At 44.5% G+C, this 27,806-nt stretch overlaps 1 protein-coding gene across 1 annotated transcript in view; it reads left to right on the top strand.

Annotated features, from left to right (window-relative positions):
• Nucleotides 1-27,121, top strand: part of pdzrn4 (PDZ domain containing ring finger 4) — a 96,571-nt gene extending 69,450 nt beyond the window's left edge. The window contains 8 exon segments of the mRNA XM_065021188.1: nt 690-940; nt 2,868-2,970; nt 14,404-14,502; nt 21,175-21,237; nt 23,940-24,146; nt 24,512-25,331; nt 25,334-25,346; nt 25,505-27,121. Coding sequence (XP_064877260.1) covers nt 690-940; nt 2,868-2,970; nt 14,404-14,502; nt 21,175-21,237; nt 23,940-24,146; nt 24,512-25,331; nt 25,334-25,346; nt 25,505-26,348 — 2,400 coding nt within the window. The 3' untranslated portion in view covers nt 26,349-27,121.
• The last annotated feature ends 685 nt before the right edge of the window (nt 27,122-27,806 follow it).

Genomic DNA, 27,806 nt, shown 5'->3' on the forward strand with positions numbered 1-27,806 from the left:
GGTAGTGACTTGGGAATGGTAGAAACTTCGGAAAGGTAGGGTCTTGGGAATGGGAGGGACTTGGGAATGGTAGGGAATGGTAGTAACTTCTGAAAGGTAGGGACTTGGGAATGACAGGGGCTTGGGAATGGTAGGGACTTTGGAATGGTAGGAACTTCAGAATGGAAGGGACTTTGGAATGACAGGGGCTTGGGAATGGAAGGGACTTGGGAATGGTAGGAACTTCAGAATGGAAGGGACTTTGGAATGGTACGAACTTGGGAATGTTAGAGACTTGGGAATGGTAGAGACTTGAGAATGTTAGAGACTTGAGAATGGTAGAGACTTGAGAATGTTAGAGACTTGGGAATGGTAGAGACTTGGGAATGGTATAGACTTGAGAATGTTAGAGACTTGGGAATGGTAGAGACTTGGGAATGTTAGAGACTTGGGAATGGTAGAGACTTGAGAATGTTAGGGATTTGGGAATGTTAGGGACTTGAGAATGTTAGGGATTTGAGAATGGTAGAAACTTGAGAATGTTAGGGATTTGGGAATGGTAGGGACTTGAGAATGTTAGGGACTTGGGAATGGTAGGGACTTGGCTGTGGGAAGAGTCTAGCTTTTGTGATACTGACTCACCACATAGACACCTAGTTATTCCTGTACTGTGTACATAGGTTTAAGACTTCTATCTCTTCCCTGTTCAGGTGAATGGCAGGGACTACTCCAAGGCCAGCCATGACGAGATGGTGGAGGTCATCAGAAGAGACCCCATCGTGGTGCAGGTCGTCCGTCGCCATGGCAACCCCGCCCACTCACACCAAACATTACAGGAAATTCACGTGGTGGACGTGTGCACGCAGACGGACATCACTTTTGAACACATCATGGCCCTGGCTAAGCTGAGGCCTGCTACTCCACCTGTACCCGACATCTGCCCCTTTCTGCTGTCAGACAGGTGAGGGGCATGTAATCCTAACCCTAACCTTAACATTAACCTTATCCCTTACCCTAACCCTAGCCTTAAAACTTACCGTAACCCTAACCTTAATATTAACCTTATCCCTTACCCTAGCCTTAAAACTTACCGTAACCCTATCCTTAACCTTAACCCTACCACCTTATCCCTTACCCTAACCCTAGCCTTAAAACTTAACGTAACCCTAACCTTAACATTAACCTTATCCCTTACCCTAACCCTAGCCTTAAAACTTACCGTAACCCTAGGGTGGCAGGGTAGCCTAGTGGTTAGAGCGTTGGACTAGTAACCGGAAGGTTGCAAGTTCAAATCCCCGAGCTAACAGGGGCAAATCTGTCATTCTGCCCCTGAACAGGGCCATCATTGTTCCTAGGCCATCATTGAAAATAAGAATTTGTTCTTAAGTTACTTGCCTAGTTAAATAAAGGTAAAAAATAAAACCCTCAACTCTGCCCCTTCCTGCTGTTGGAAAGATTAGAGATATCTAACTCTAACCCTAACCTGTTATCTTCCCCTTCCTGCTGTTGGAAAGATTAGAGATATCTAACTCTAACCCTAACCTGTTATCTTCCCCTTCCTGCTGTTGGAAAGATTAGAGATATCTAACTCTATCCCTAACCTGTTATCTTCCCCTTCCTGCTGTTGGAAAGATTAGAGATATCTAACTCTAACCCTAACCTGTTATCTTCCCCTTCCTGCTGTTGGAAAGATTAGAGATATCTAACTCTAACCCTAACCTGTTATCTTCCCCTTCCTGCTGTTGGAAAGATTAGAGATATCTAACTCTAACCCTAAACCCTAACCCTTCCTGCTGTCAGGTGAGGTGTGCCTCGTTGCCATAGAGATAACCTCACTAGGGGTTAATATACAGGGAGCCAGGATTTGAGAACCATTGTTGTAGACTTCTGTCTGAGTAATACATGTCCTGTATGTGACTCAAGGGTTTGGCCTGAATTTTCTACCAGAACTTTCTAATAGATAAACCCTTTATTCAGAAAGAACGTGGGTTACCCTTGAATATGAATTAATAACATGTGGATAATGTAATAATTGGTGCCATTAGTAGACACTTTTATCCAAAGTGACTTACTGTGGTGAATGCATACATTTGTATGACATTTGTATGAGTGTCCCCTTGGATAGTTCTCCTCAAGATGGAGATGCTTTATTATGGTTTACATCAACCTGATGTGGTTGATCAGAGCCTCTACTGTATCATGGAGGACAGCAGCATTACTGCCCCCCCAGTACAGCTGATCACATCCCTTTAATGTCATTAGGATGCTCTCCAACTGGCATGTAATCATTGTGTCTGCAGTGCAGCCAGACTGCTGCATCCATTTCCTTTAAGAGTTTACAAGGTGATTAAAAACAAATGGAGTGACTGTTAAACAGCGCTACGTTCATTCTCAGTCTATTTATAGGTCTTTACTGGGCCAGAAATGAAATACATTATGTCCTATAAACTACAAATCATCCGTTCCCTGGTCTGTGATACGGCTGATAAGGGGGAGGCAGAATGGATGCTGTTGTGATTCTAAACAACAGTGATGTTACTGTGGGCTGGTTATACCTGGGCTGACATGTCTCTGTATAGGTGCCAGGTAACCATCTGTTAATCAACCAATTACAGAGGAGACAAAGCTGTCTTTTCACAGCTTCTTTTCACAGCTTCTGTCACTTACAAGGGTTTTTTGTCTTGTTAAAATGTGTCCATGTTTAAAATGAAACAATGTGTGTATAGATCCCTGTCATTAGTTGCTTTCCTGGAGGTTGTAAAAGGGATTTTATGTTAGCGACCAATATGCACAACACAGGGAGAACGGTGTTGAAACCAGCTTGAAACTCACACATCTGTCTTTCTCCTCTTCCCCCTCTCTCTTCCTCTCATTCTGTCTCTCCTCAGCTGTCACTCCATCCACACCATGGAGCATGAATTCTACGAGTGTCCAGAGTACCTCTCCAACACCCCAGCTGAAGTGGACAGGCCAGAGGAGTTTGAGTATGAGGTAAATCAATATGGAGCCACACAAGTTCCTGCGATGACAATTCTCCCACAGTGGTAATATTGACAAGTCATCTGTCTCTTGGTCAAATAGTGTCCCCTACTTATTCACTGCAAAGATAATTACAAACACGCTCATTATGTCATCGGAATGATAAAGATTAAAATACCGGTATGAATCTTATTACCTCAATTTGGTATGTTTTCCCTATAAACAATGACACTTTTCAGATACAGTTGGACTGTTGAAAAATAGCCTGTCTGGGAGGCTGGGTGGAGATTGTAATTTGTGTCAGAGAGGCAGTGACCGTGGGAGACGTGAGGTGATGGGTGACGTGGTAGTGTGTGTGTTTGTGCAGTGGTGCTGCTCGTATAATGGGTGCCCGTGGTTCGCTGCACAGGATTCTGGGTCATTAGTGTTCCTCTGCTGTCAGCTGTGGTTTAACGGCCACTTCTGACTAAATGGATGGATGTCTCTCTGTGTGAGAGAGGGATGAGAGACAGCGTGAAGTTCGAGCACACACTCACAGACACACAAGTGCACACACACTCACAGACACACACACTCACAGACACACACACACTCACAGACACACACACAGTCACACACACAAGTGCACACACACTCGCAGGCAGGTGGACACACACGCACACACACAGTCTGGCCAGCCCAACTGAGGCAGGGTCAGTGTCAGGTCGTGACCTGATTACTGTTGTTATGGCTACTCCTTCCCCTCACACAGTCTGGCCAGCCCAACTGAGGCAGGGTCAGTGGCAGGTCGTGACCTGATTACTGTTGTTATGGCTACTCCTTCCCCACACACAGTCTGGCCAGCCCAACTGAGGCAGGGTCAGTGGCAGGTCGTGACCTGAATACTGTTGTTATGGCTACTCCTTCCCCTCACACAGTCTGGCCAGCCCAACTGAGGCAGGGTCAGTGTCAGGTCGTGACCTGATTACTGTTGTTATGGCTACTCCTTCCCCACACACAGTCTGGCCAGCCCAACTGAGGCAGGGTCAGTGTCAGGTCGTGACCTGATTACTGTTGTTATGGCTACTCCTTCCCCACACACAGTCTGGCCAGCCCAACTGAGGCAGGGTCAGTGTCAGGTCGTGACCTGATTACTGTTGTTATGGCTACTCCTTCCCCACACACAGTCTGGCCAGCCCAACTGAGGCAGGGTCAGTGTCAGGTCGTGACCTGATTACTGTTGTTATGGCTACTCCTTCCCCACACACAGTCTGGCCAGCCCAACTGAGGCAGGGTCAGTGTCAGGTCGTGACCTGATTACTGTTGTTATGGCTACTCCTTCCCCACACACAGTCTGGCCAGCCCAACTGAGGCAGGGTCAGTGGCAGGTCGTGACCTGATTACTGTTGTTATGGCTACTCCTTCCCCACACACAGTCTGGCCAGCCCAACTGAGGCAGGGTCAGTGTCAGGTCGTGACCTGATTACTGTTGTTATGGCTACTCCTTCCCCACACACAGTCTGGCCAGCCCAACTGAGGCAGGGTCAGTGTCAGGTCGTGACCTGATTACTGTTGTTATGGCTACTCCTTCCCCACACACAGTCTGGCCAGCCCAACTGAGGCAGGGTCAGTGTCAGGTCGTGACCTGATTACTGTTGTTATGGCTACTCCTTCCCCACACACAGTCTGGCCAGCCCAACTGAGGCAGGGTCAGTGGCAGGTCGTGACCTGATTACTGTTGTTATGGCTACTCCTTCCCCACACACAGTCTGGCCAGCCCAACTGAGGCAGGGTCAGTGTCAGGTCGTGACCTGAATACTGTTGTTATGGCTGCTCCTTCCCCTCACACAGTCTGGCCAGCCCAACTGAGGCAGGGTCAGTGTCAGGTCGTGACCTGAATACTGTTGTTATGGCTGCTCCTTCCCCACACACAGTCTGGCCAGCCCAACTGAGGCAGGGTCAGTGGCAGGTCGTGACCTGATTACTGTTGTTATGGCTACTCCTTCCCCACACACAGTCTGGCCAGCCCAACTGAGGCAGGGTCAGTGTCAGGTCGTGACCTGATTACTGTTGTTATGGCTACTCCTTCCCCTCACACAGTCTGGCCAGCCCAACTGAGGCAGGGTCAGTGGCAGGTCGTGACCTGATTACTGTTGTTATGGCTACTCCTTCCCCTCACACAGTCTGGCCAGCCCAACTGAGGCAGGGTCAGTGTCAGGTCGTGACCTGATTACTGTTGTTATGGCTACTCCTTCCCCTCATACAGTCTGGCCAGCCCAACTGAGGCAGGGTCAGTGGCAGGTCGTGACCTGATTACTGTTGTTATGGCTACTCCTTCCCCTCACACAGTCTGGCCCTCAGTTACTCTTCGTTCAGTCAAGTGTATCTAACTGTACCCTGAATGCCCTTGCTCCTCAGTAGCCTCGGCAGCTCAGGGACATTAGCTGTGAAGGATGTGTTTAGCCTGGCTTCACACTACTGCCGTGTAACTTAAGGACAGCTACAGGGCAGCTGTGGGAGGTTTTTCTTCCCAGTGGCCCGCTATAAAAACAACACACAGACACAGATGATCTTCTAATCAAGACTAGCGTGGTCTCTCTAACCTCAGTACATCCACAGATTATTACTAGGTCCCACACAGATGATCTTCTAATCAAGACTAGCGTGGTCTCTCTAACCTCAGTACATCCACAGATTATTACTAGGTCCCACACAGATGATCTTCTAATCAAGACTAGCGTGGTCTCTCTAACCTCAGTACATCCACAGATTATTACTAGGTCCCACACAGATGATCTTCTAATCAAGACTAGCGTGGTCTCTCTAACCTCAGTACATCCACAGATTATTACTAGGTCCCACACAGATGATCTTCTAATCAAGACTAGCGTGGTCTCTCTAACCTCAGTACATCCACAGATTATTACTAGGTCCCACACAGATGATCTTCTAATCAAGACTAGCGTGGTCTCTCTAACCTCAGTACATCCACAGATTATTACTAGGTCCCACACAGATGATCTTCTAATCAAGACTAGCGTGGTCTCTCTAACCTCAGTACATCCACAGATTATTACTAGGTCCCACACAGATGATCTTCTAATCAAGACTAGCGTGGTCTCTCTAACCTCAGTACATCCACAGATTATTACTAGGTCCCACACAGATGATCTTCTAATCAAGACTAGCGTGGTCTCTCTAACCTCAGTACATCCACAGATTATTACTAGGTCCCACACAGATGATCTTCTAATCAAGACTAGCGTGGTCTCTCTAACCTCAGTACATCCACAGATTATTACTAGGTCCCGTGCTGACGAGTATAAGGTTGTGTCCTGTAGCCCTATACGAGTTAATGTACTGTCTGCACGACACACTGTGAGTTGTCACTCTAGGAGGGAGTCTCTAATCTAAGCTCAACCGTCTCCAGAGTATAAGGTTGTGTCCTGTACTACTCAGTGGGATTGTTCTCTCTAGTAATGCCCTCTGACAGTAGTGAGCTAGTGTTCTCTGATCTCTCAGGTTGTGTCCTGTACTACTCAGTGGGATTGTTCTCTCTAGTAATGTCCTCTGACAGTAGTGAGCTAGTGTTCTCTGATCTCTCAGGTTGTGTCCTGTACTACTCAGTGGGATTGTTCTCTCTAGTAATGCCCTCTGACAGTAGTGAGCTAGTGTTCTCTGATCTCTCAGGTTGTGTCCTGTACTACTCAGTGGGATTGTTCTCTCTAGTAATGCCCTCTGACAGTAGTGAGTTAGTGTTCTCTGATCTCTCAGGTTGTGTCCTGTACTACTCAGTGGGATTGTTCTCTCTAGTAATGCCCTCTGACAGTAGTGAGCTAGTGATCTCTGATCTCTCAGGTTGTGTCCTGTACTACTCAGTGGGATTGTTCTCTCTAGTAATGCCCTCTGACAGTAGTGAGCTAGTGATCTCTGATCTCTCAGGTTGTGTCCTGTACTACTCAGTGGGATTGTTCTCTCTAGTAATGCCCTCTGACAGTAGTGAGTTAGTGTTCTCTGATCTCTCAGGTTGTGTCCTGTACTACTCAGTGGGATTGTTCTCTCTAGTAATGCCCTCTGACAGTAGTGAGCTAGTGTTCTCTGATCTCTCAGGTTGTGTCCTGTACTACTCAGTGGGATTGTTCTCTCTAGTAATGCCCTCTGACAGTAGTGAGCTAGTGTTCTCTGATCTCTCAGTACATGGTAGTTAATCAACAGTGATGGTGCGTTCGTGTCAACCACTTTTCTCGACCGTTCTAAACTGTGTGGAAGTGTGGAGTCTACTCGCCAGTAACAGCTGAGACCTAGTCAAAAGTGCCCCCCCTCCTCTGTTTGTTGTGGCTAGATGTCAAAGAAATTAATTTCCCAATTGCCAATATCCCTTTAATGAGGGTATCCCTTTAATTAGGCTATCCCTTTAATGAGGGTATCCCTTTAATGAGGGTATCCCTTTAATGAGGGTATCACTTTAATGAGGGTATCCCTTTAATGAGGGTATCCCTTTAATTAGGCTATCCCTTTAATGAGGGTATCCCTTTAATTAGGGTATCCCTTTAATGAGGGTATCCCTTTAATGAGGGTATCGCTTTAATGAGGGTATCCCTTTAATTAGGCTATCCCTTTAATTAGGGTATCCCTTTAATGAGGGTATCCCTTTAATTAGCCTATCCATTTAATGAGGGTATCCCTTTAATTAGGGTATCTCTTTAATGAGGGTATCCCTTTAATTAGGCTATCCCTTTAATTAGGGTATCCCTTTAATTAGCATATCCCTTTAATGAGGGTATCCCTTTAATTAGGCTATCCCTTTAATGAGGGTATCCCTTTAATGAGGGTATCCTTTTAATGAGGGTATCCCTTTAATTAGGCTATCCTTTTAATGAGGGTATCCCTTTAATGAGGGTATCCCTTTAATTAGGGTATCCCTTTAATGAGGGTATCCCTTTAATTAGGGTATCCCTTTAATTAGCCTATCCCTTTAATGAGGGTATCCCTTTAATTAGGCTATCCCTTTAATGAGGGTATCGCTTTAATGAGGGTATCCCTTTAATTAGGCTATCCCTTTAATTAGGGTATCCTTTAATGAGGGTATCCCTTTAATTAGCCTATCCCTTTAATGAGGGTATCCCTTTAATTAGGGTATCTCTTTAATGAGGGTATCCCTTTAATTAGGCTATCCCTTTAATTAGCCTATCCCTTTAATTAGCATATCCCTTTAATGAGGGTATCCCTTTAATTAGGGTATCGCTTTAATGAGGGTATCCCTTTAATTAGCCTATCCCTTTAATGAGGGTATCCCTTTAATTAGGGTATCCCTTTAATTAGCCTATCCCTTTAATTAGGGTATCCCTTTAATGAGGGTATCCCTTTAATGAAGGGTATCCCTTTAATTAGGCTATCCCTTTAATTAGGCTATCCCTTAAATTAGCCTATCCCTTTAATTAGCCTATCCCTTTAATGAGGGTATCCCTTTAATTAGGCTATCCCTTTAATTAGCCTATCCCTTTAATTAGGGTATCCCTTTAATTAGTCTATCCCTTTAATGAGGGTATCCCTTTAATTAGGGTATCTCTTTAATGAGAGTATCCCTTTAATTAGTCTATCCCTTTAATTAGCCTATCCCTTTAATTAGCCTGTCCCTTTAATTAGGCTATCCCTTTAATGAGGGTATCCCTTTAATTAGGGTATCGCTTTAATGAGGGTATCCCTTTAATTAGCCTATCCCTTTAATGAGGGTATCCCTTTAATTAGGGTATCCCTTTAATTAGCCTATCCCTTTAATTAGGCTATCCCTTTAATTAGCCTATCCCTTTAATTAGCCTATCCCTTTAATGAGGGTATCCCTTTAATTAGGCTATCCCTTTAATTAGCCTATCCCTTTAATTAGGGTATCCCTTTAATTAGTCTATCCCTTTAATGAGGGTATCCCTTTAATTAGGGTATCTCTTTAATGAGAGTATCCCTTTAATTAGTCTATCCCTTTAATTAGCCTATCCCTTTAATTAGCCTGTCCCTTTAATTAGGCTATCCCTTTAATGAGGGTATCCCTTTAATTAGCCTATCCCTTTAATGAGGGTATCCCTTTATTTAGGGTATCTCTTTAATGAGGGTATCCCTTTAATTAGGCTATCCCTTTAATTAGCCTATCCCTTTAATTAGCCTGTCCCTTTAATTAGGCTATCCCTTTAATGAGGGTATCCCTTTAATTAGGGTATCCCTTTAATGAGGGTATCCCTTTAATTAGGCTATCCCTTTAACGAGGGTATCCCTTTAATTAGGGTATCGCTTTAATGAGGGTATCCCTTTAATTAGGGTATCTCTTTAATGAGGGTATCCCTTTAATTAGGCTATCCCTTTAATTAGCCTATCCCTTTAATTAGGGTATCCCTTTAATTAGCCTATCCCTTTAATGAGGGTATCCCTTTAATGAGGGTATCCCTTTAATTAGGGTATCCCTTTAATTAGCCTATCCCTTTAATTAGGGTATCCCTTTAATGAGGGTATCCCTTTAATGAAGGGTATCCCTTTAATTAGGCTATCCCTTTAATTAGGCTATCCCTTTAATTAGCCTATCCCTTTAATTAGCCTATCCCTTTAATGAGGGTATCCCTTTAATTAGGCTATCCCTTTAATTAGCCTATCCCTTTAATTAGGGTATCCCTTCTTTTGACCCCCTGCCATCCAACTGTAACTCCACACGTAAAATAACTTTTGCAGAGCAAAATGTCAAACTGTAAAATGATATCTTTCTGTTTCTTCCCAACACAGCAGTGACAGGGGTTAATACACCTGCAACATTAAGGGAACACGCTGTGTAGTAAATGCCATCAGTGCCATCAGACCATCAAAGACATACCCAGTGGGACACTCGTCTGTGTTTTATTTGATATGAGGTTTTAGTGCTATTGATGTACAGACCACCCTCTGGGCAGTGGACATGTGTTACCATGGTGAGGAGAGATTAGGAACCACACAACAAGAATAAGCAAAGACCACAGGAGGTGGAATGTCATTTATCAGACAATAAGTCAACATCAATTGCAGTCTTAACTGGTGTGGAATGATGCAGCTTTAGTACCAATGTCACAGCATGTCATGGTGATATTGGGTTACTTATTGAATTTGTTTGAGTGATACAGTTGGTTTACATTTAAACACACACACAGTCACGTTCTGATCTTAGTTCCTTTGTTTTAGTATGGTCAGGGCGTGAGTTGGGGTGGGCAGTCTATGTTGGTTCTTGTGTATGGTTCTCAATCAGAGGCAGGTGTAGTTAGTTGGGGTGGCAGGGTAGCCTATTGGTTAGAGCGTTGGACTAGTAACTGAAAGGCTGCAAGTTCAAACCCATGAGCTGACAAGGTACAAATCTGTCGTTCTGCCCCTGAACAGGCAGTTAACCCACTGTTCCTAGACCAGTTAATCCACTGTTCCTAGACCAGTTAATCCACTGTTCCTAGACCAGTTAACCCACTGTTCCTAGACCAGTTAACCCACTGTTCCTAGGCCATCATTGTAAATAGGAATTTGTTCTGACTTGCCTAGTTAAATAAAGGTAAATTTAAAAAAAATTGTCTCTGATTGAGAATCATACTTAGGTAGCCTTTTTCCGCCTGGGTTTCGTGGGTGTTTATTTTCTGTCTTTGTGTATGTCGCCAGACAGGACTGTTTCGCTTTTCGTTCGTTCACTTGATTGTTTTTGTATTTTCAGTGTTCAGTGTGATTCATTAAATATTTAATCATGAACACTTACCACGCTGGGTTTTGGTCCTCCGATCCTTCTCGCTACGTCCTCCTCAGAAGAGGAGGACAAGATCCGTTACACAAACACACACACACACACACACACATATTATATCACCCTTTGCAGAGACTTACTGGAGAACTGTGTGTTACTCCCTATGAGCTGTTGATCAACATGTTAGTTGAGGCACCAAAGTATATGACAGTTAAAGGGACAGTTAAAGGGAGATTTCTCCCTGGGGGAATCTGGGCTTGTTTTCATCATGTCTGAGGCATTTCTAGGACAGTGATATGTGTTTCACACATGCAGTGCGGCAAAAACGTATTTAGTCAGCCACCAATTGTGCAAGTTCTCCCACTTAAAAAGATGAGAGAGGCCTGTCATTTTCATCATAGGTACACTTCAACTATGACAGACAAAATGAGAAAAGAAATTCCATAAAATCACATTGTAGGATTTTTAATTAATTTATTTGTAAATTATGGTGGAAAATAAGTATTTGGTTAATAACAAAAGTTTATCTCAATACTTTGTTATATACCCTTTGTTGGCAATGACAGAGGTCAAACGTTTTCTGTAAGTCTTCACAAGGTTTTCACACACTGTTGCTGGTATTTTGGCCCATTCCTCCATGCAGATCTGCTGTAGAGCAGTGATGTTTTGGGGCTGTTGCTGGGCAATACGGACTTTCAACTCCCTCCAAAGATTTTCTATGGGGTTGAGATCTGGAGACTGGCTAGGCCACTCCAGGACCTTGAAATGCTTCTTACGAAGCCACTCCTTCGTTGCCCGGGCAGTGTGTTTGGGATCATTGTCATGCTGAAAGACCCAACCACGTTTCATCTTCAATGCCCTTGCTGATGGAAGGAGGTTTTCACTCAAAATCTCACGATACATGGCCCCATTCATTCTTTCCTTTACACGGATCAGTCGTCCTGGTCCCTTTGCAGAAAAACAGCCCCAAAGCATGATGTTTCCACCCCCTTGCTTCACAGTCCTCCAAACACGACGAGTTGAGTTTTTACCAAAAAGTTCTGTTTTAGTTTCATCTGACCATATGACATTTTCCCAATCTTCTTCTGGATCATCCAAATGGTCTCTAGCAAACTTCAGACGGGCCTGGACATGTATTGGCTTAAGCAGGGGGACACGTCTGGCACTGCAGGATTTGAGTCCCTGGCAGCGTAGTGTGTTACTGATGGTAGGCTTTGTTACTTTGGTTCCAGCTCTCTGCAGGTCATTCACTAGGTCCCCCCGTGTGGTTCTGGGATTTTTGCTCACCGTTCTTGTGATCATTTTGACCCCACGGGGTGAGATCTTGCGTGGAGCCCCAGATCGAGGGAGATTATTAGTGGTCTTGTATGTCTTCCATTTCCTAATAATTGCTCCCACAGTTGATTTCTTCAAACCAAGCTGCTTACCTATTGCAGATTCAGTCTTCCCAGCCTGGTGCAGGTCTACAATTTTGTTTCTGGTGTCCTTTGACAGCTCTTTGGTCTTGGCCATAGTGGAGTTTGGAGTGTGACTGTTTGAGGTTGTGGACAGGTGTCTTTTATACTGATAACAAGTTCAAACAGGTGCTATTAATACAGGTAACGAGTGGAGGACAGAGGAGCCTCTTAAAGGAGAAGTTACAGGTCTGTGAGAGCCAGAAATCTTGCTTGTTTGTAGGAGACCAAATACTTATTTTCCACCATAATTTGCAAATAAATTCATTTGTGATTTTCTGGATTTTTTTTCTCATTTTGTCTGTCAAAGTTGAAGTGTACCTATGATGAAAATTATACAGGCCTCTCTCATCTTTTTAAGTGGGAGAACTTGCACAATTGGTGGCTGACTAAATACTTTTTTGCCCCACTGTAACTGCCCAGGAGGAAGGCAGGTCACACTCTGAATGATACACCTTATGACAGCTTCCGGTGTATTGATGGTGGGGGGCGAAATCTGAAAATGAATGTAATCCTACTTTATGGTTTTTCATGAAGGCTCTATGTTACACTGATCACACTATAAGGCTCTATGTTAAACTGATCACACTATATGTGTTTGTGGATGTAGATGTGGTTGTCCTTGTTGGACAGGGCCAGTGGACGTCTTTCAGCGATGTTCATATCGTCCGATTTATTGCTAAATATACAAGCATTGTTTCCAGTCTCATAAAGACTACAACTTGTGTTGAGTGGTGCTTCATGGTCTGGCTCCTGTCCCTCCTCCAATAAGTTTCTTTTTAAAGATACTATATCAACAATTCTATTTTTACTTCTAATTGAGAATCTTCCGTTTTGCTGTGAAGGGAAAAAATCAATGGTATCTCATCACGTCTCAGCTGGCGTCGAAATGGATTCCCTAACAGTCCAGTCTGATAATCCCTCTGGTAATCTTTGGTCACCGCATCATTCTTGATAGCCGCAAGCCACTAGGAGAATCAGGGTGAATATCTGGTTGGTAGAACAGTGAAGGTAACACATGTTTGAGTTTGTTGTAATGAGCACAGCACAGAACGCCACATGGGCATGATAACAAACAATAGTGAAAAACAAAAGTTTACAAAGAAATCTTCTGAGATTACTCTGTGTTGGTCATTCGAGGTAAAGAATGGCATTATTCAAGTTTGTGGGCACGTCCCCTCTACCTAGCAGGCGGTATCAGCATTCACTATGAATGCTGGACTTTGTAGTTCGCTATGAGCAGACAATACACTTCCCGATACTAACAGTGAAATCAAAATGCCCGAGTTCTAGCTTGTGGTTTGGATAATCGTGATGTTTATGATGAAAACATCATGTTGTTAATATAGTAATGGCTATATGCCATGGCAAGGCCAGGGGGACATTCCCCTTTCATGAACAACTGGAACAAGGCTTGAAGGGACTGGAGTCTGAGCCCCACTAGAGTGAATGGTGAATATTTCATCACTGTGGTAACCACAGCCTACTCAGCAACGGGGATCAACACTGGCTCCAAGCTGAATATCCTCAGTAAAAATGACCAGAGGGCCTTAATGTTGGAAGCGTCCGATTTTGAGTGCTTCTGTATAATTATCTCATACTTATTATTTCACTTTTGAAAAGGATAATTCACCCTTCTGTGTCACTAACCTACTTCCTACATGATGAATGAAGTCAGTACCGTATGTTCTTGGCAACAAGCTCAGTGACAATTCTCAGAGAGTAAGCTCAGAGTACTCATAAAGCATTTCAGAGAGGGCTGATCTAGGATCAGATCTCCCCTGCCCATTCATCTAGGATCAGATCCCCCCTGCCCATTCATCTAGGATCAGATCCCCCCTGCCCATTCATCTAGGATCAGATCCCCCCTGCCCATTCATCTAGGATCAGATCCCCCCTGCCCATTCATTATAAACTGAAAGCCTAAACTGATCCTAGATCAGCACTCCTATGCTGAGACGTTTTTGGAATATGGGCCCAGCTCTTGAACTTGAAAAGAACAAGGTCATTATGAAGTCTGTGCCGGTAACACATCTCTGTTGGACTCTCCTCCTCTCCTCTCACCTCCTCTCCTCTCCTCTCCTCTCCTCTCCTCTCCTCTCCTCTCCTCTCCTCTCCTCTCCTCTCCTCTCTCTCTTCTCTCCTCCTTCTCTCATCCTCCTCTCCTCCTTCTCTCCTCCTCCTCTCCTTCTTCTCTGCTCTCCTCCTCCCCTCCTCCTTCTCTGCTCTCCTCTTCTCCTCCTCTCCATTGTGAATTCTGTCTCTGTTCTGTCTCTACAGCAGGTAGAGCTCTGTCGGCTCAACAGTCAGGAGAAGTTGGGTCTGACGCTTTGCTATCGGACTGACGATGAAGAGGATACAGCTATCTACGTCAGCCACGTAAGAACCACCATCACCATCAGCATCCTTAGGAGCCATGGGCCCAATTCAGACTTAGGAAATGTACGGCTTTCCTACGTGCTCCTCAGTAGCTGATAATCAGACTTCATGCAGGTGTTAACAGGCTTTGCAGGCATGGCTTCCTAGCTGAATACATTTAATTCAACTGCTGAAAAAACTCCCACTTGCTGACCATCCAGATTTTCCTGTGGAGTTTTCGTTTAATAGGGGTTTCAGTACATTTATGTAAAGCCATTCCTTTAAAGTTGGTGTACCTTATATTATAATTTTCTCGACAGCCTCACTAGAATAGATGGAGAGAACGGTTCAGAATATTAGGAATCAATGAAAGAAAACCATATATTGTAAATACATGCATATTCGTGTCCTGTTCACCAATTGGTTGATTTTAAAATACTCTGATCTTGCATATTGTTTAGGGTTAAGAAAGTATTTATGAATAATTTCATAAAAGTTTGGCGAGCCTTTACGCACAACATATATTGGTGAATCAAAAATACAGTGGTTTGATTCATTCTTAAAGTTTCCATATTCAATTCATGACATATTGAAAGGGTAGAAAAGTGTAGAATAGGGGTGGAACAGTAGTCCTATAAATCTACTGTAATAATCCTCACTGATCATAGAACCGTGACGATAGCGGTCCAGTCGTGGTGAACCGTGCACCAGGGTCCGGGTTTAACCCGCTACGTGTGCTCTGAGTTCCAGAATTGATTCAAATAGGCTACGTCCTAAATTACTGCACAACTTGTGATACGTTAGCCTAATATGCTCTGCTATTGCTAGCAATCCTCTAGCAAAATGTAAGGAAACAAACACTAAAGGGACAGTTGTAAATGAATGTGAGTTTACCTGAAGGTGCCAACGATAGTCATTCATATTTAACATGATACAAGTTGTAAAAAACACAGTGAACAGTCCAGGCATATAATTAAAACACTCTAGAAATCCTAAATCAACTCGGTAGCTATGTCTCAGTTTGCTGCCATATGACTGGTTTCACATTTGTCTCCAGTGATCATAAGGTGAAATAGAACTAAAACAATGTATATTTAAAATCCCCTTATTCAAACAAAAGGCTTATTCATTCACTGCATATCCATCGCCAAACCCACTGGTTCCAGGTCATCTATAAGTCTTTGCTAGGTAAAGCCCCACCTTATCTCAGCTCACTGGTCACCATAGCAACACCCACCCATAGCACGCACTCCAGCAGATATATTTCACTATATACACCAAAGCCAACACCTCCTTTGGCTACCTTTTCTTCCAGGTCTCTGCTGCCAATGACTGGAACGAATTGCAAAAATCTCTGAAGCTGGAGTCTTATATCTCCCTCTCTAACTTTAAGCATCAGCTGTCAGAGCAGCTTACCGATCACTGTACCTGTACACAGCCAATCTGTAAATAGCCCACCCGACTACCTCATCCCCATATTATTACTTACCCTCTTGGTCTTTTGCACCCCAGTATCTCTACTTGCACATCATCATCTGCACATCTATCTCTCCAGTATGAATGCTAAATTGTAATTATTTTCTCCCCTAGGGCCTGTTTATTGCCTATCTCCCTACTCTTCTACATTTGCACACACTGTACATAGATTTTTCTATTTCTTTTATTTTGTGTTATTGATTGTATGTTTGTTTATGTGTGACTCTGTGTTGTTGTTTGTGTCGCACTGCTTTGCTTTATCTTGGCCAGGTCACAGTTGTAAATGAGAACTTGTTCTCAACTGGCCTACCTGGTTAAATAAACCTGTTGCTTCTACTCGGGACGCTTGCGTCCCAACTAGAGCTCTGGAAATGCAAATGTGCTACGCTAAATGCTAATAGTATTAGTTAAAACTCAAAAGTTCATTAAAATACACATGCAGGGTATCGAATTAAAGCTACACTCGTTGTGAATCCAGGCAACAAGTCAGATTTTTAAAATGCTTTTCGGCGAAAGCATGAGAAGCTATTATCTGATAGCATGTAACACCCCAAAAGACCCACAGGGGACGTAAACAAAATAATTAGCATTTCGGCGTTACACAAACCGCACAATAAAATAGAAAACATTCATTACCTTTCACCATCTTCTTTGTTGGCACTCCTAGATGTCCCATAAACACTATTTGGGTCTTTATTTCGATTAAATCGGTCCATATAAAGCCTAGATATCGTTATATGTAGACTGTGTGATAAACGAAAAAAACATTGTTTCAAAACGTAACGTCATTTTTTTAAATTCAAAAAGTCGACGATAAACTTTCACAAAACACTTCGAAATACGTTTGTAATGCAACTTTAGGTATTAGTAAACGTTAATAAGCGATCAAATTCATCAGGAGGCGATGTAAAGATCATTAGCTGTCCGTCTGGAAAAATGTCCGGCTAGAAACTCAACGAAAATATCCGGTCCTAGACCTAAGGAGATACGGTGCCCTGCATGTGTTTGACCAAGAAAAAACTCGAAGGAAAATGACAAGACTCTAGACACCGTGTGGAAGCTTGTAGGTACTGCAACCTCAGTCAATTAATTGTGGTTCACCTTTATCAATGGGTTCAAGTAGCGCATGGATATATTTTCCCATTTTCAGTGATCAGTTTTTCCTGTGCTTTTCGATGTAAATGCCGTTCTGGTAAAGCCACAGCAGTGATTTAACCAGTTTTATAAACGTCTGAGTGTTTTCTATCCACACAGACTAAGCAAATGCATATACTATATTCCTGGCATGAGTAGCAGGGCGCTGAAATGTTGCGCGATTTTTAACAGAATGTTCAAAAAAGTAGAGGGTCGACTTAAGAGGTTAAATAAAGGTGAAATAAAATAAATGATTTTTTTCATTTTTAAAAATGACCTAGCTCTTATCAATCAAATTCCCATCAATCAAATGTATTTATAAAGCCCTTCTTACATCAGCCGATGTCACAAAGTGCCGTACAGAAACCCAGCCTAAGACCCCAAACGGCAATAGGTCTTATCAATAGGTCTTATCAATAGGTCTTATCAATAGGTCTTATCAATTGGTCTTATCAATAGGTCTTATCAATAGGTATTTTCAATAAGAGTTATCAAAAGGTCTTATCAATAGGTCTTATCAATAGGTATTTTCAATAAGAGTTATCAAAAGGTCTTATCAATAGGTATTTTCAATAAGAGTTATCAAAAGCTCTTATCAATAGGTCTTATCAATAGGTCTTTTCAATAGGAGTTATCAATAGGTCTTATCAATAGGTCTTTTCAATAAGAGTTATCAATAGGTCTTATCAATAGGTCTTATCAATAAGTGTTATCAAAAGGTCTTATCAATTAGTACATGACAGTACGTGGGGAATGGTGTTATTTCTATCTGAACAAAGAAAGTAGATGTTTTTACACTTGGAACTGACAAGTTGCTCGACCACATTCATTGTTTCGTGGTGCATAAGGGTGGTGGAATTGTGAGGGAATTATGTCAAGGTCAGAATACGGTGTATCTGTAGACACACCTCCGCTACACCTTCATTTCTTTCATCTTGCACACAAACAAATAGCGAATGAATAGCGTGCTATTCTCATGCTTAAATTCAAGGTCAGAATACGCATGGAGAGAAAAGTGCATAAAAAAAGGGAATTATGTTCCATGAATGCGCGCTTAAAGTCTGGTTCTCTGGTACACGGTCATATGACAAACTGCACTCCCAAGGAAGGGCTTGGTTAACAGGAAGGGCTTGGTTAACAGGAAGGGCTTGGTTGACAGGAAGGGCTTGGTTAACAGGAAGGGGAAGGGCTTGGTTAACAGGAAGGGCTTGGTTGACAGGAAGGGCTTGGTTAACAGGAAGGGCTTGGTTAACAGGAAGGGCTTGGTTAACAGGAAGGGGAAGGGCTTGGTTAACAGGAAGGGCTTGGTTAACAGGAAGGGCTTGGTTAACAGGAAGGGCTTGGTTAACAGGAAGGGGAAGGGCTTGGTTAACAGGAAGGGGAAGGGCTTGGTTAACAGGAAGGGCTTGGTTAACAGGAAGGGCTTGGTTAACAGGAAGGGAAGAGACACGGCGTGTTAGAATAAATCAAACAAGGAATCCCACCACATATCAATTACCTTTTACAGTCAGAAGCAATTAAAAGATAACTGTGAATTCCCATTTGATATCATATAATGTTGTGGAATATTGACTGAGTTCAACTGAATTAGAAGGTGTTAAGGAATGAGGAGGTGTTTGAATGTTTGCCAATAATATCTCTTTCGCTCTAAATGAACCATGCATGGAGAGAGGAGAGGAAAGCAAGTGAAGTTTGAAATACTCCCCTCGTTCTGTTCAATATTCTAATTGAGGATTTTAATTAGTCCACAGTGAGTGACACCCTTCCTCCTCGTCTCCTGCAGAGTGTAAAATGACACATTTTCCCACCACCGCCTCTGCATACCAAAGACTGAAACAAAGAGCAGAGAGACAGCTGAGTGGAAATAATGTCTCTCAGACTAAAGTAAAGCTAAAGCTCTCATTCTGGTGGTGTCTGGGGGGGTTCGTGTGTGTGTGTGTGGGGGGGGGGGGGGTATTGCCTTGCTCTTACACCAGCTTCCTCTTCAATAAGCTGAAGCGTTACCTCAGGTAAAGTAGGAACAGCACCTGCAGTTGCCTCATACCCCTCTAACATCATGTAATAAACCTAAACAGCATATCTGTATATCTTTTGATTCCAGAGCATGCTAATGAGCCTCATTCAAATGTATTTCTGTGTATAATGTTGTTGTCACTTTCCTTGTGGAAGCATAGGTATGTTTTCCCGGTTGGTTTTGAACACCTACGTATAGCTCTTGATCTTGACTCTGAGAACTACAAAGTGTTTGAAGTAATTGCAGAGAAATGGAAGCGGTATTGAAATCATACCAAGTAGATTAGATTCCCTCCAAAATGTATCCACTGGGATTGCCTGTGAAAAATATGAAATGTTATTATTGAAATTAGAAATGTCGACACATTTTCTGCTTAATCATTCCTGACTTCCTGAATACGCTTCCAATGTTAATTTTCTCTTGCTGAGCTCCTTATCTTGATGTTCAGTTCTTTTATGAAAGAAATGCTTGTTTTTTTTAACTGAAATTCAAAGGTAGGAAGAAAAAACTCTGAACACATATCGTCAAGGGAACGATTTGAGATTCCATACAAGCAATTCCCCAAAAATTGAAAACAAAATAATGAGAAAATCAATAAATGTTGAAATGACTTTTCTCATGAAGATTCATTCCCTTTTCTTAAACCAGGTTGTTGACACCAACATCAGTGTTATCTTGGTGGACAGCTACCACACTAATAAACTACAATCCATACTGTCATATTTCAAACTATATCTTCCGACCCAAATGGCACCCTATACTCTATATAGTACACTACTAGAGCCCTATGGACCCTGCTCAAAAGTAGTGCACTATTTAGGGAATAGGGTGCCATTGGGGACACACTTCCTATTACCATGTGATGATGAGCTCAATGGAAGTTTTGAGGAATGGTTGGATGCTCGGCGTTGTATTGTTGAAGCAATATCTTCAGATGGGGATCTTGACAAGAAGAGAAAGCAATGAAGGTGTTTGATAATGATCCACCAGACAGTGGCATGGTAACAGTAGTGACTTGGGTATCCAGCTGGCTGTTCTAGCAGACAGTGGCATGGCAACAGTAGTGACTTGGGTATCCAGCTGGCTGTTCTAGCAGACAGTGACATGCCAACAGTAGTGACTTGGGTATCCAGCTGCCTGTTCTAGCAGACAGTGACATGGCAACAGTAGTGACTTGGGTATCCAGCTGCCTGTTCTAGCAGACAGTGACATGGCAACAGTAGTGACTTGGGTATCCAGCTGCCTGTTCTAGCAGACAGTGACATGGCAACAGTAGTAATGTGGGTATCCAGCTGGCTGTTCTAGCAGACAGTGACATGCCAACAGTAGTGACTTGGGTATCCAGCTGCCTGTTCTAGCAGACAGTGGCATGGCAACAGTAGTGACTTGGGTATCCAGCTGCCTGTTCTAGCAGACAGTGGCATGGCAACAGTAGTGACTTGGGTATCCAGCTGCCTGTTCTAGCAGACAGTGGCATGGCAACAGTAGTGACTTGGGTATCCAGCTGCCTGTTCTAGCAGACAGTGGCATGGCAACAGTAGTGACTTGGGTATCCAGCTGCCTGTTCTAGCAGACAGTGACATGGCAACAGTAGTGACTTGGGTATCCAGCTGCCTGTTCTAGCAGACAGTGACATGGCAACAGTAGTGACTTGGGTATCCAGCTGCCTGTTCTAGCAGACAGTGACATGCCAACAGTAGTGACTTGGGTATCCAGCTGGCTGTTCTAGCAGACAGTGACATGGCAACAGTAGTGACTTGGGTATCCAGCTGCCTGTTCTAGCAGACAGTGACATGGCAACAGTAGTGACTTGGGTATCCAGCTGCCTGTTCTAGCAGACAGTGACATGCCAACAGTAGTGACTTGGGTATCCAGCTGCCTGTTCTAGCAGACAGTGACATGGCAACAGTAATGACTTGGGTATCCAGCTGCCTGTTCTAGCAGACAGTGACATGGCAACAGTAGTGACTTGGGTATCCAGCTGCCTGTTCTAGCAGACAGTGACATGGCAACAGTAGTAACATGTGTGTGTATGGCGTTTGGATTGATTTGTTGTTTTGTTTGTTCAGGTTGGACCCAACAGCATCGCTGCCAGGGACGGGCGCATTAGGGAAGGAGATCGAATATTACAGGTACGTATTTTCATCTCAAGAACAATTACATGAGCGCAACCACACACACACACACAAGCACACACACACACTCACACGCAAGCACACACACTCACGCACACTCAAAGGCACCCTCCCTGTAAGCTCTCTTCTAGGAGCAGAGCTGTTGTTGTCTTCGGGCTACAGATCATATGCATATTTAATGGCTACACTTAAGCTGGAAAATGAAAGTCCTTAGTGTTATTTTCACACAGCAGCCCCACATCCTCCCTGGCGAGTCTGTCTCTCTCTCTGTCTCTCTCTCTGAGAACTGTAGAGCCACCTGGCGGGTCTCTCTCTCTCTCTCTGAGAACTGTAGAGCCACCTGGTGGGTCTCTCTCTCTCTGAGAACTGTAGAGCCACCTGGCGGGTCTCTCTCTCTCTCTCTGAGAACTGTAGAGCCACCTGGCGGGTCTCTCTCTCTCTCTCTCTGAGAACTGTAGAGCCACCTGGCGGGTCTCTCTCTCTCTGAGAACTGTAGAGCCACCTGGCGGGTCTCTCTCTCTCTCTCTGAGAACTGTAGAGCCACCTGGCGGGTCTCTCTCTCTCTCTCCCTGAGAACTGTAGAGCCACCTGGCGGGTCTCTCTCTCTGAGAACTGTAGAGCCACCTGGCGGGTCACATCAGAGGGAGAGAAAGGAGTGTGGAAGTGGGTTTGAGTGTGAGAGTGTGTGTGTGTGTTTCTAGTTTTACTATCCTTGTGGGGACCAGAAGTCCTCACAAAGATAGTAAATCAAGGAACATGTGGACAAGTAGGGACATTTCGTTGATCCCCACAAGGAAAATGGCTATTTTAGGTTTTTAGGGGTTAGGTTTAGGGTTAGGGTTACAATTAAGGTTAGGGTTAGACTTTGAGTCAGTGTTAGGGTTACGGTTAGGTATAGGTAAAGGGTTTAGGGAAAATATCATTTTGAATAGGTATCAATTGTTTGGTCCCCACTTGGATAGTAAATTAAACGTGTGTGTGTGTGTGTGTGTGTGCGGTGTGTGTTAGCTGTGTTAGGTGTGAACAGAGATTAGAAGTAGTAGTCAGTGATTTCTACACTCCCCAGTAGTAGCAGTAATGATGTTAGGTGACTGGTGGACCCAAACACTGCACAGTCTCTTCTGATTGGAGGGCTAAGCCCCTGTTGTATTCTGATTGGAGGGCTGAGCCCTGGTGTTCTCTGGGTCCCATTATCTCTCTGTGACAAGCCCATTACTCTGCAGGGGAAAGATGAACGCCACCTGTCACAGTACAGTTAATTGTATGTCTGGATGGGCGCAGTGCTCCGCTGAGACCAGCCTTTCATGAACACCGTGCAGCTCTCTCTCTCTCTCTCTCTCTCTCTCTCTCTCTCTCTCTCTCTCTCTCTCTCTCTCTCTCTCTCTCTCTCTCTCTCTCTCTCTCTCTGTCTCTCTCTCTCTCTCTCTCTCTGTCTCTCTCTCTCTCTCTCTCTCTCTCTCTCTCTCTCTCTCTCTCTCTCTCTCTCTCTCTCTCTCTCTCTCTCTCTCTCTCTCTCTCTCTCTCTCTCTCTCTCTCTCTCTCTCTCTCTCTCTCTCTCTCTCTCTCTCTCTCTCTCTCTCTCTCTCTCTCTCTCTCTCTCTCTCTCTCTCTCTCTCTCTCTCTCTCTCTCTCTCTCTCTCTCTCTCTCTCTCTCTCTCTCTCTCTCTCTCTCTCTCTCTCTCTCTCTCTCTCTCTCTCTCTCTCTCTCTCTCTCTCTCTCTCTCTCTCTCTCTCTCTCTCTCTCTCTCTCTCTCTCTCTCTCTCTCTCTCTCTCTCTCTCTCTCTCTCTCTCTCTCTCTCTCTCTCTCTCTCTCTCTCTCTCTCTCTCTCTCTCTCTCTCTCTCTCTCTCTCTCTCTCTCTCTCTCTCTCTCTCTCTCTCTCTCTCTCTCTCTCTCTCTCTCTCTCTCTCTCTCTCTCTCTCTCTCGCTCTCTCGCTCTCTCTCTCTCTCTCTCTCTCTCTCTCTCCCTCCCATGGCCATGGCTGGCCCCCACTGCCCTCCATCTTTAATCAATGCAGAGAAGAGACAGGACACAGAGCAGACCAGACATCCTCTGCCTGCCTGTGAAAGTGTGAATTCATAATCGACTGGAGGTGCTTTTCTCAGAGAGACGGAGAGGTGGAGGGAGAGATTAAAAGGGGGATGGTTTCCTCAAACACTCCATCTTCTGTGATGGAGGAGTTAAGTGAATGACTGTGATGTGCACTGTATAGAGGCGGAAGGGAGTCATTTAAAGGGGGATGGTTTCGTCAGTCAGTCAGGAGTTTAATCGCTGTATGTACAATATGTGAGTGTGTACTGGATACAGTACTTTCTCATCTCTTTGTGTACTGGATACAGTACTTTCTCACCTCTTTGTGTACTAGATACAGTACTTTCTAATATCTTTGTGTACTAGATACAGTACTTTCTAATCTCTTTGTGTTTTAGATGCAGTACTTTCTCATCTCTTTGTGTACTAGATACAGTACTTTCTTATCTCTCTGTGTATTAGATACAGTACTTTCTAATATCTTTGTGTATTAGATACAGTACTTTCTAATCTCTTTATGTATGTGTTTTACATCATTTCTTCATTAATTCTTCTTCCGTGATGGAGTTTAGTTGTCAGTGAGTGTAACAGACAGTAACAGGATCTCTTTCTTAATCAGTATGTGTGGACTATATATTTTCTCATCTCTTTACGTGTGTGTTACCAGATCAATGGCTGTGACGTACAGGACAGGCAGGAAGCTTTCACTCTCCTGTCCAATGAGGAGTCCAGGAGTATCGTTCTCCTGGTGACCAGACCAGAGGAGGCGTGGCTGGATGAGGAGCACAATGAACTCCTAGAGGAGCTGAAGATGGAGATCCTTGAGGAGAGGAGGAACGAGGAGGTGCAGAAGACAGGAGGAGGAGAGGAGCAGGTGAGAACAGCCTGGGGAATATAATATGAGATGGACATAGTTGTCCATTATACACTTAAGAGTTCAAAACATTAGGAACACTTTCCTAATATTGCGTTGCACCCCTCCCAAATAGATCATATTTCAATGTTGAGAGTATAGATGTCCAGATATTGCTATTCTAGACAATACACATGTCCCGATATTGATATTCTAACAGTACAGATGTCCAGATATTGCAATTCTAGACAATACACATGTCCAGGTATTGCTATTCTAAATGCTTAAGAGCTGGTACTATGATGTGGGCTGATGCATGTTGATAGGCGGTAGTGTTATAGGATGTCTTCCATCTTCTCTACCACAACTCTTTGTTCTCTTTCAAGGCCAAGCAGCTGGAGGAGGATGACGTCATGACAGACACGGCCACGTGTTCCTCCAATACTCAGGACAAAGACAGCGGCTTGGGGACGGGGCGCAACGAGGAGAGCTCCGAACAGGAAGTCCTCCTAGCCCGTGTCCACCGGAGGCCTGCCCAGGGCCTGAGAGACCAATGGAGGGCCAAGCATGGCCAGGGGCTGGGCAGGAGGGTGGTGGTACCCTCGGACACCCAGGGACCCAGGGGTCTGATCCAAGCCCAGGAGGGTGAGGGTGGAGTGGGGTTAGGACTGGAGTGTGACAGCCGCTTCAAGCAGCTCCTGGAGCTCAAGTGCCAGATCCGTAACAGCGGGGAGTGTGGTGTGTACTATAGCAGGAGAAGCACCATCGAGTGCAGCCTGACGGAGCAGAGCGGGGTGGGGGTCAGTGGTGGTGGAGGGATGGAACAGGAGCTGAGGATGTTGAATGATGAGCTGAGGAGTATCGAGCTGGAGTGTCAGAGCATCATGCAGGCCCACCAGCTCCGCAAGAACCAAAGGGATCCCCCCTGCACCCCTATGTGCTCCCCAGGACGAAGCCCCAAACATGGGCGTGAGCAGCATGCCAAGCTGGCCGATATCAACGAGCATCCAGGGGAGAGGCAGTGGGACAGCGACAAGCTAAGGGGGGACAAGGACAGCTCCAGTGCCTATAACACGGCTGAGAGCGCCAGGTCCACTCCTCTAGGCATGGAGAGATCCCCAGACCACTCTCTACAGAGACGCATCAGCCTCACCAACCAGAAGAACCTCCGGAGCACCATGGCAGCCTCCAGCCAGTCCATCTCCATCCCATCCCAGACAGGTATGTAGACAATCAATCAAATGTGTTTAATTAAGCCCTTTTTAGCCTTGAGTTTAGAAAGGTGGGCCAGCAGCCGGAGGGTTGCGGTTCCAATCCTGGGTCTGACATTTCTATTATAGAAAATGGATAATAATGTATTATTCTAATCTTCTTTTCAGAGAGCTCCTGAGTGAGACCTCGACCGGGACCACCACACACAGCCGACAGGATCCCAACCCCAGCCCTGGAACCACGGTCATCTCCAGCAGCCCCGACCAGTCCAACCCTTCCCCCTCCGAGTCAGACCCGGCCCTGCCTGCAGACGACGAGCGCTGCGACCGCACCAGGAGCCACCGGGGGCCACGCAGGGTCCCTCCCTACCCGTCCCCTTACCACACAGCCCCCCAGCAGGGCGCCTCTCCAGCCCACGCCAGACACCTTCAGAGCTACATGCAGCAGCTCCTCCAGCAGACCTCCAGTCTGGAGACCTACTCCCAGTCCCAGCTCAGCCTCCTCAGCGTCTGCCGGGACCGCTCCACCCGCCCGGGGGAACCACGCCTCGAATGGAAGGTCAAAGTTCGAGCCGACGGGACAAAGTATGTAGCCCGGCGACCGGCGAGGGACCGGATTCTACGAGAACGGGCGCTGAGGATCAGGGAGGAGCGTAGTGGAGGGATGACCACGGACGACGACACTATGTCCGAGATGAAGATGGGGCGGTACTGGAGTAAAGAGGAGAGAAAGCAGCAGCTGGCCAGAGCCAGGGAGCAGAGGAGGAGGAGGGAGTACATGCAGAGGAGCCGGCTGGAGTGTCTCAGAGAGGGCCCTGGGAGCGGCGCCGAGGGCCGTAAAGAGGTCAACATCCTGGAACTCAGCCACAAGAAGATGATGAAGAAACGCAACAAGAAGATCCTGGATAACTGGATGACCATCCAGGAACTAATGAGTCACGGGGCCAGAGCACCTGAGAACCAGGGGACTAAACAAGTACACAATGCCTTCCTGTCTGTTACTACAGTATAGGACCACAGCTCCGGGTAGAAGTTTCCCTGTACACACAGATCTAGGATAATTTAAAACTACCCGGGTCGGGCATTAACCATTTGGACGATAATGAAAAACTGACCTCAGAGCAGTGTCTAGGGACAACTTTGCCTCATCTCTCTCTCTCTCTCATCGCGTCCATGCGGTATGACCTTACTTGCCTCGTTCAATGTGGCATTTTTTATAATGGGGAAAATCCTGTATTTTTCACACTTTGTAAACTCAATAATATTTTGTAAAATGTTTTTTTTTACACTGGTTGTCGATGCACTGTGAAATGTTTTCTGCAGTCGCTCATTTATGATGTCATGAAACATGTTTCTATCATAATCAGAATTATCTGTAAACCACATCATCATCAAGTCAAAGACATGGTGGTACGTTATCATGTTTGCATTGTTTATCCAGCATGGCAGTGATTAACTGTAGTGGTCAGAAATGTACCAGACACCTGAGAACAGACACTTGACTCTTGTGCAGAATCCTCCTTGTCTTTTACTGAGGATTGACCATATAACTGCACAACCCTCTAAGACCCATTCAATATGCCAAGCTGCCCTGCGAGTCAAGACACCACTAAATCTCTGAAGGAGCTTTCATCATTTCTGAAAATGTCAACTCAGAGTTCTCTTGGAAAATTCTGAAGTCCTGAGAATGTCAATAATTCAGTGGTGTCTCAGAGGCTTTCAGTTTCCCAGTTTAAAAGTCTTGAAGGAAAGGTTCACTAGTCAACAGTTTCTCAGTTTAAAATAGTCTTGAAGGAACAGTTTCTCAGTTTAAAACAGTCTTGAAGGAAAGGTTCACTAGTCAACAGTTTCTCAGTTTAAAACAGTCTTGAAGGAAAATGTTCACTAGTCAACAGTTTCTCAGTTTAAAACAGTCTTGAAGGAAAATGTTCACTAGTCAACAGTTTCTCAGTTTAAAACAGTCTTGAAGGAAGGGTTCACTAGTCAACAGTTTCTCAGTTTAAAACAGTCTTGAAGGAAAATTTCACTAGTCAACAGTTTCTCAGTTTAAAACAGTCTTGAAGTAGGGGTTCACTAGTCAACAGTTTCTCAGTTTAAAACAGTCTTGAAGGAGGGGTTCACTAGTCAACAGTTTCTCAGTTTAAAACAGTCTTGAAGGAAGGGTTCACTAGTCAACAGTTTCTCAGTTTAAAACAGTCTTGAAGGGGTTCACTAGTCAACAGTTTCTCAGTTTAAAACAGTCTTGAAGGAAAGGTTCACTAGTCAACAGTTTCTCAGTTTAAAACAGTCTTGAAGTAGGGGTTCACTAGTCAACAGTTTCTCAGTTTAAAACAGTCTTGAAGGAGGGGTTCACTAGTCAACAGTTTCTCAGTTTAAAACAGTCTTGAAGTAGGGGTCACTACAGTTTCTCAGTTTAAAACAGTCTTGAAGGAGGGGTTCACTAGTCAACAGTTTCTCAGTTTAAAACAGT

Source organism: Oncorhynchus nerka, linkage group LG8 (assembly GCF_034236695.1).
Source record: "Oncorhynchus nerka isolate Pitt River linkage group LG8, Oner_Uvic_2.0, whole genome shotgun sequence".
NCBI lineage: Eukaryota > Metazoa > Chordata > Actinopteri > Salmoniformes > Salmonidae > Oncorhynchus > Oncorhynchus nerka.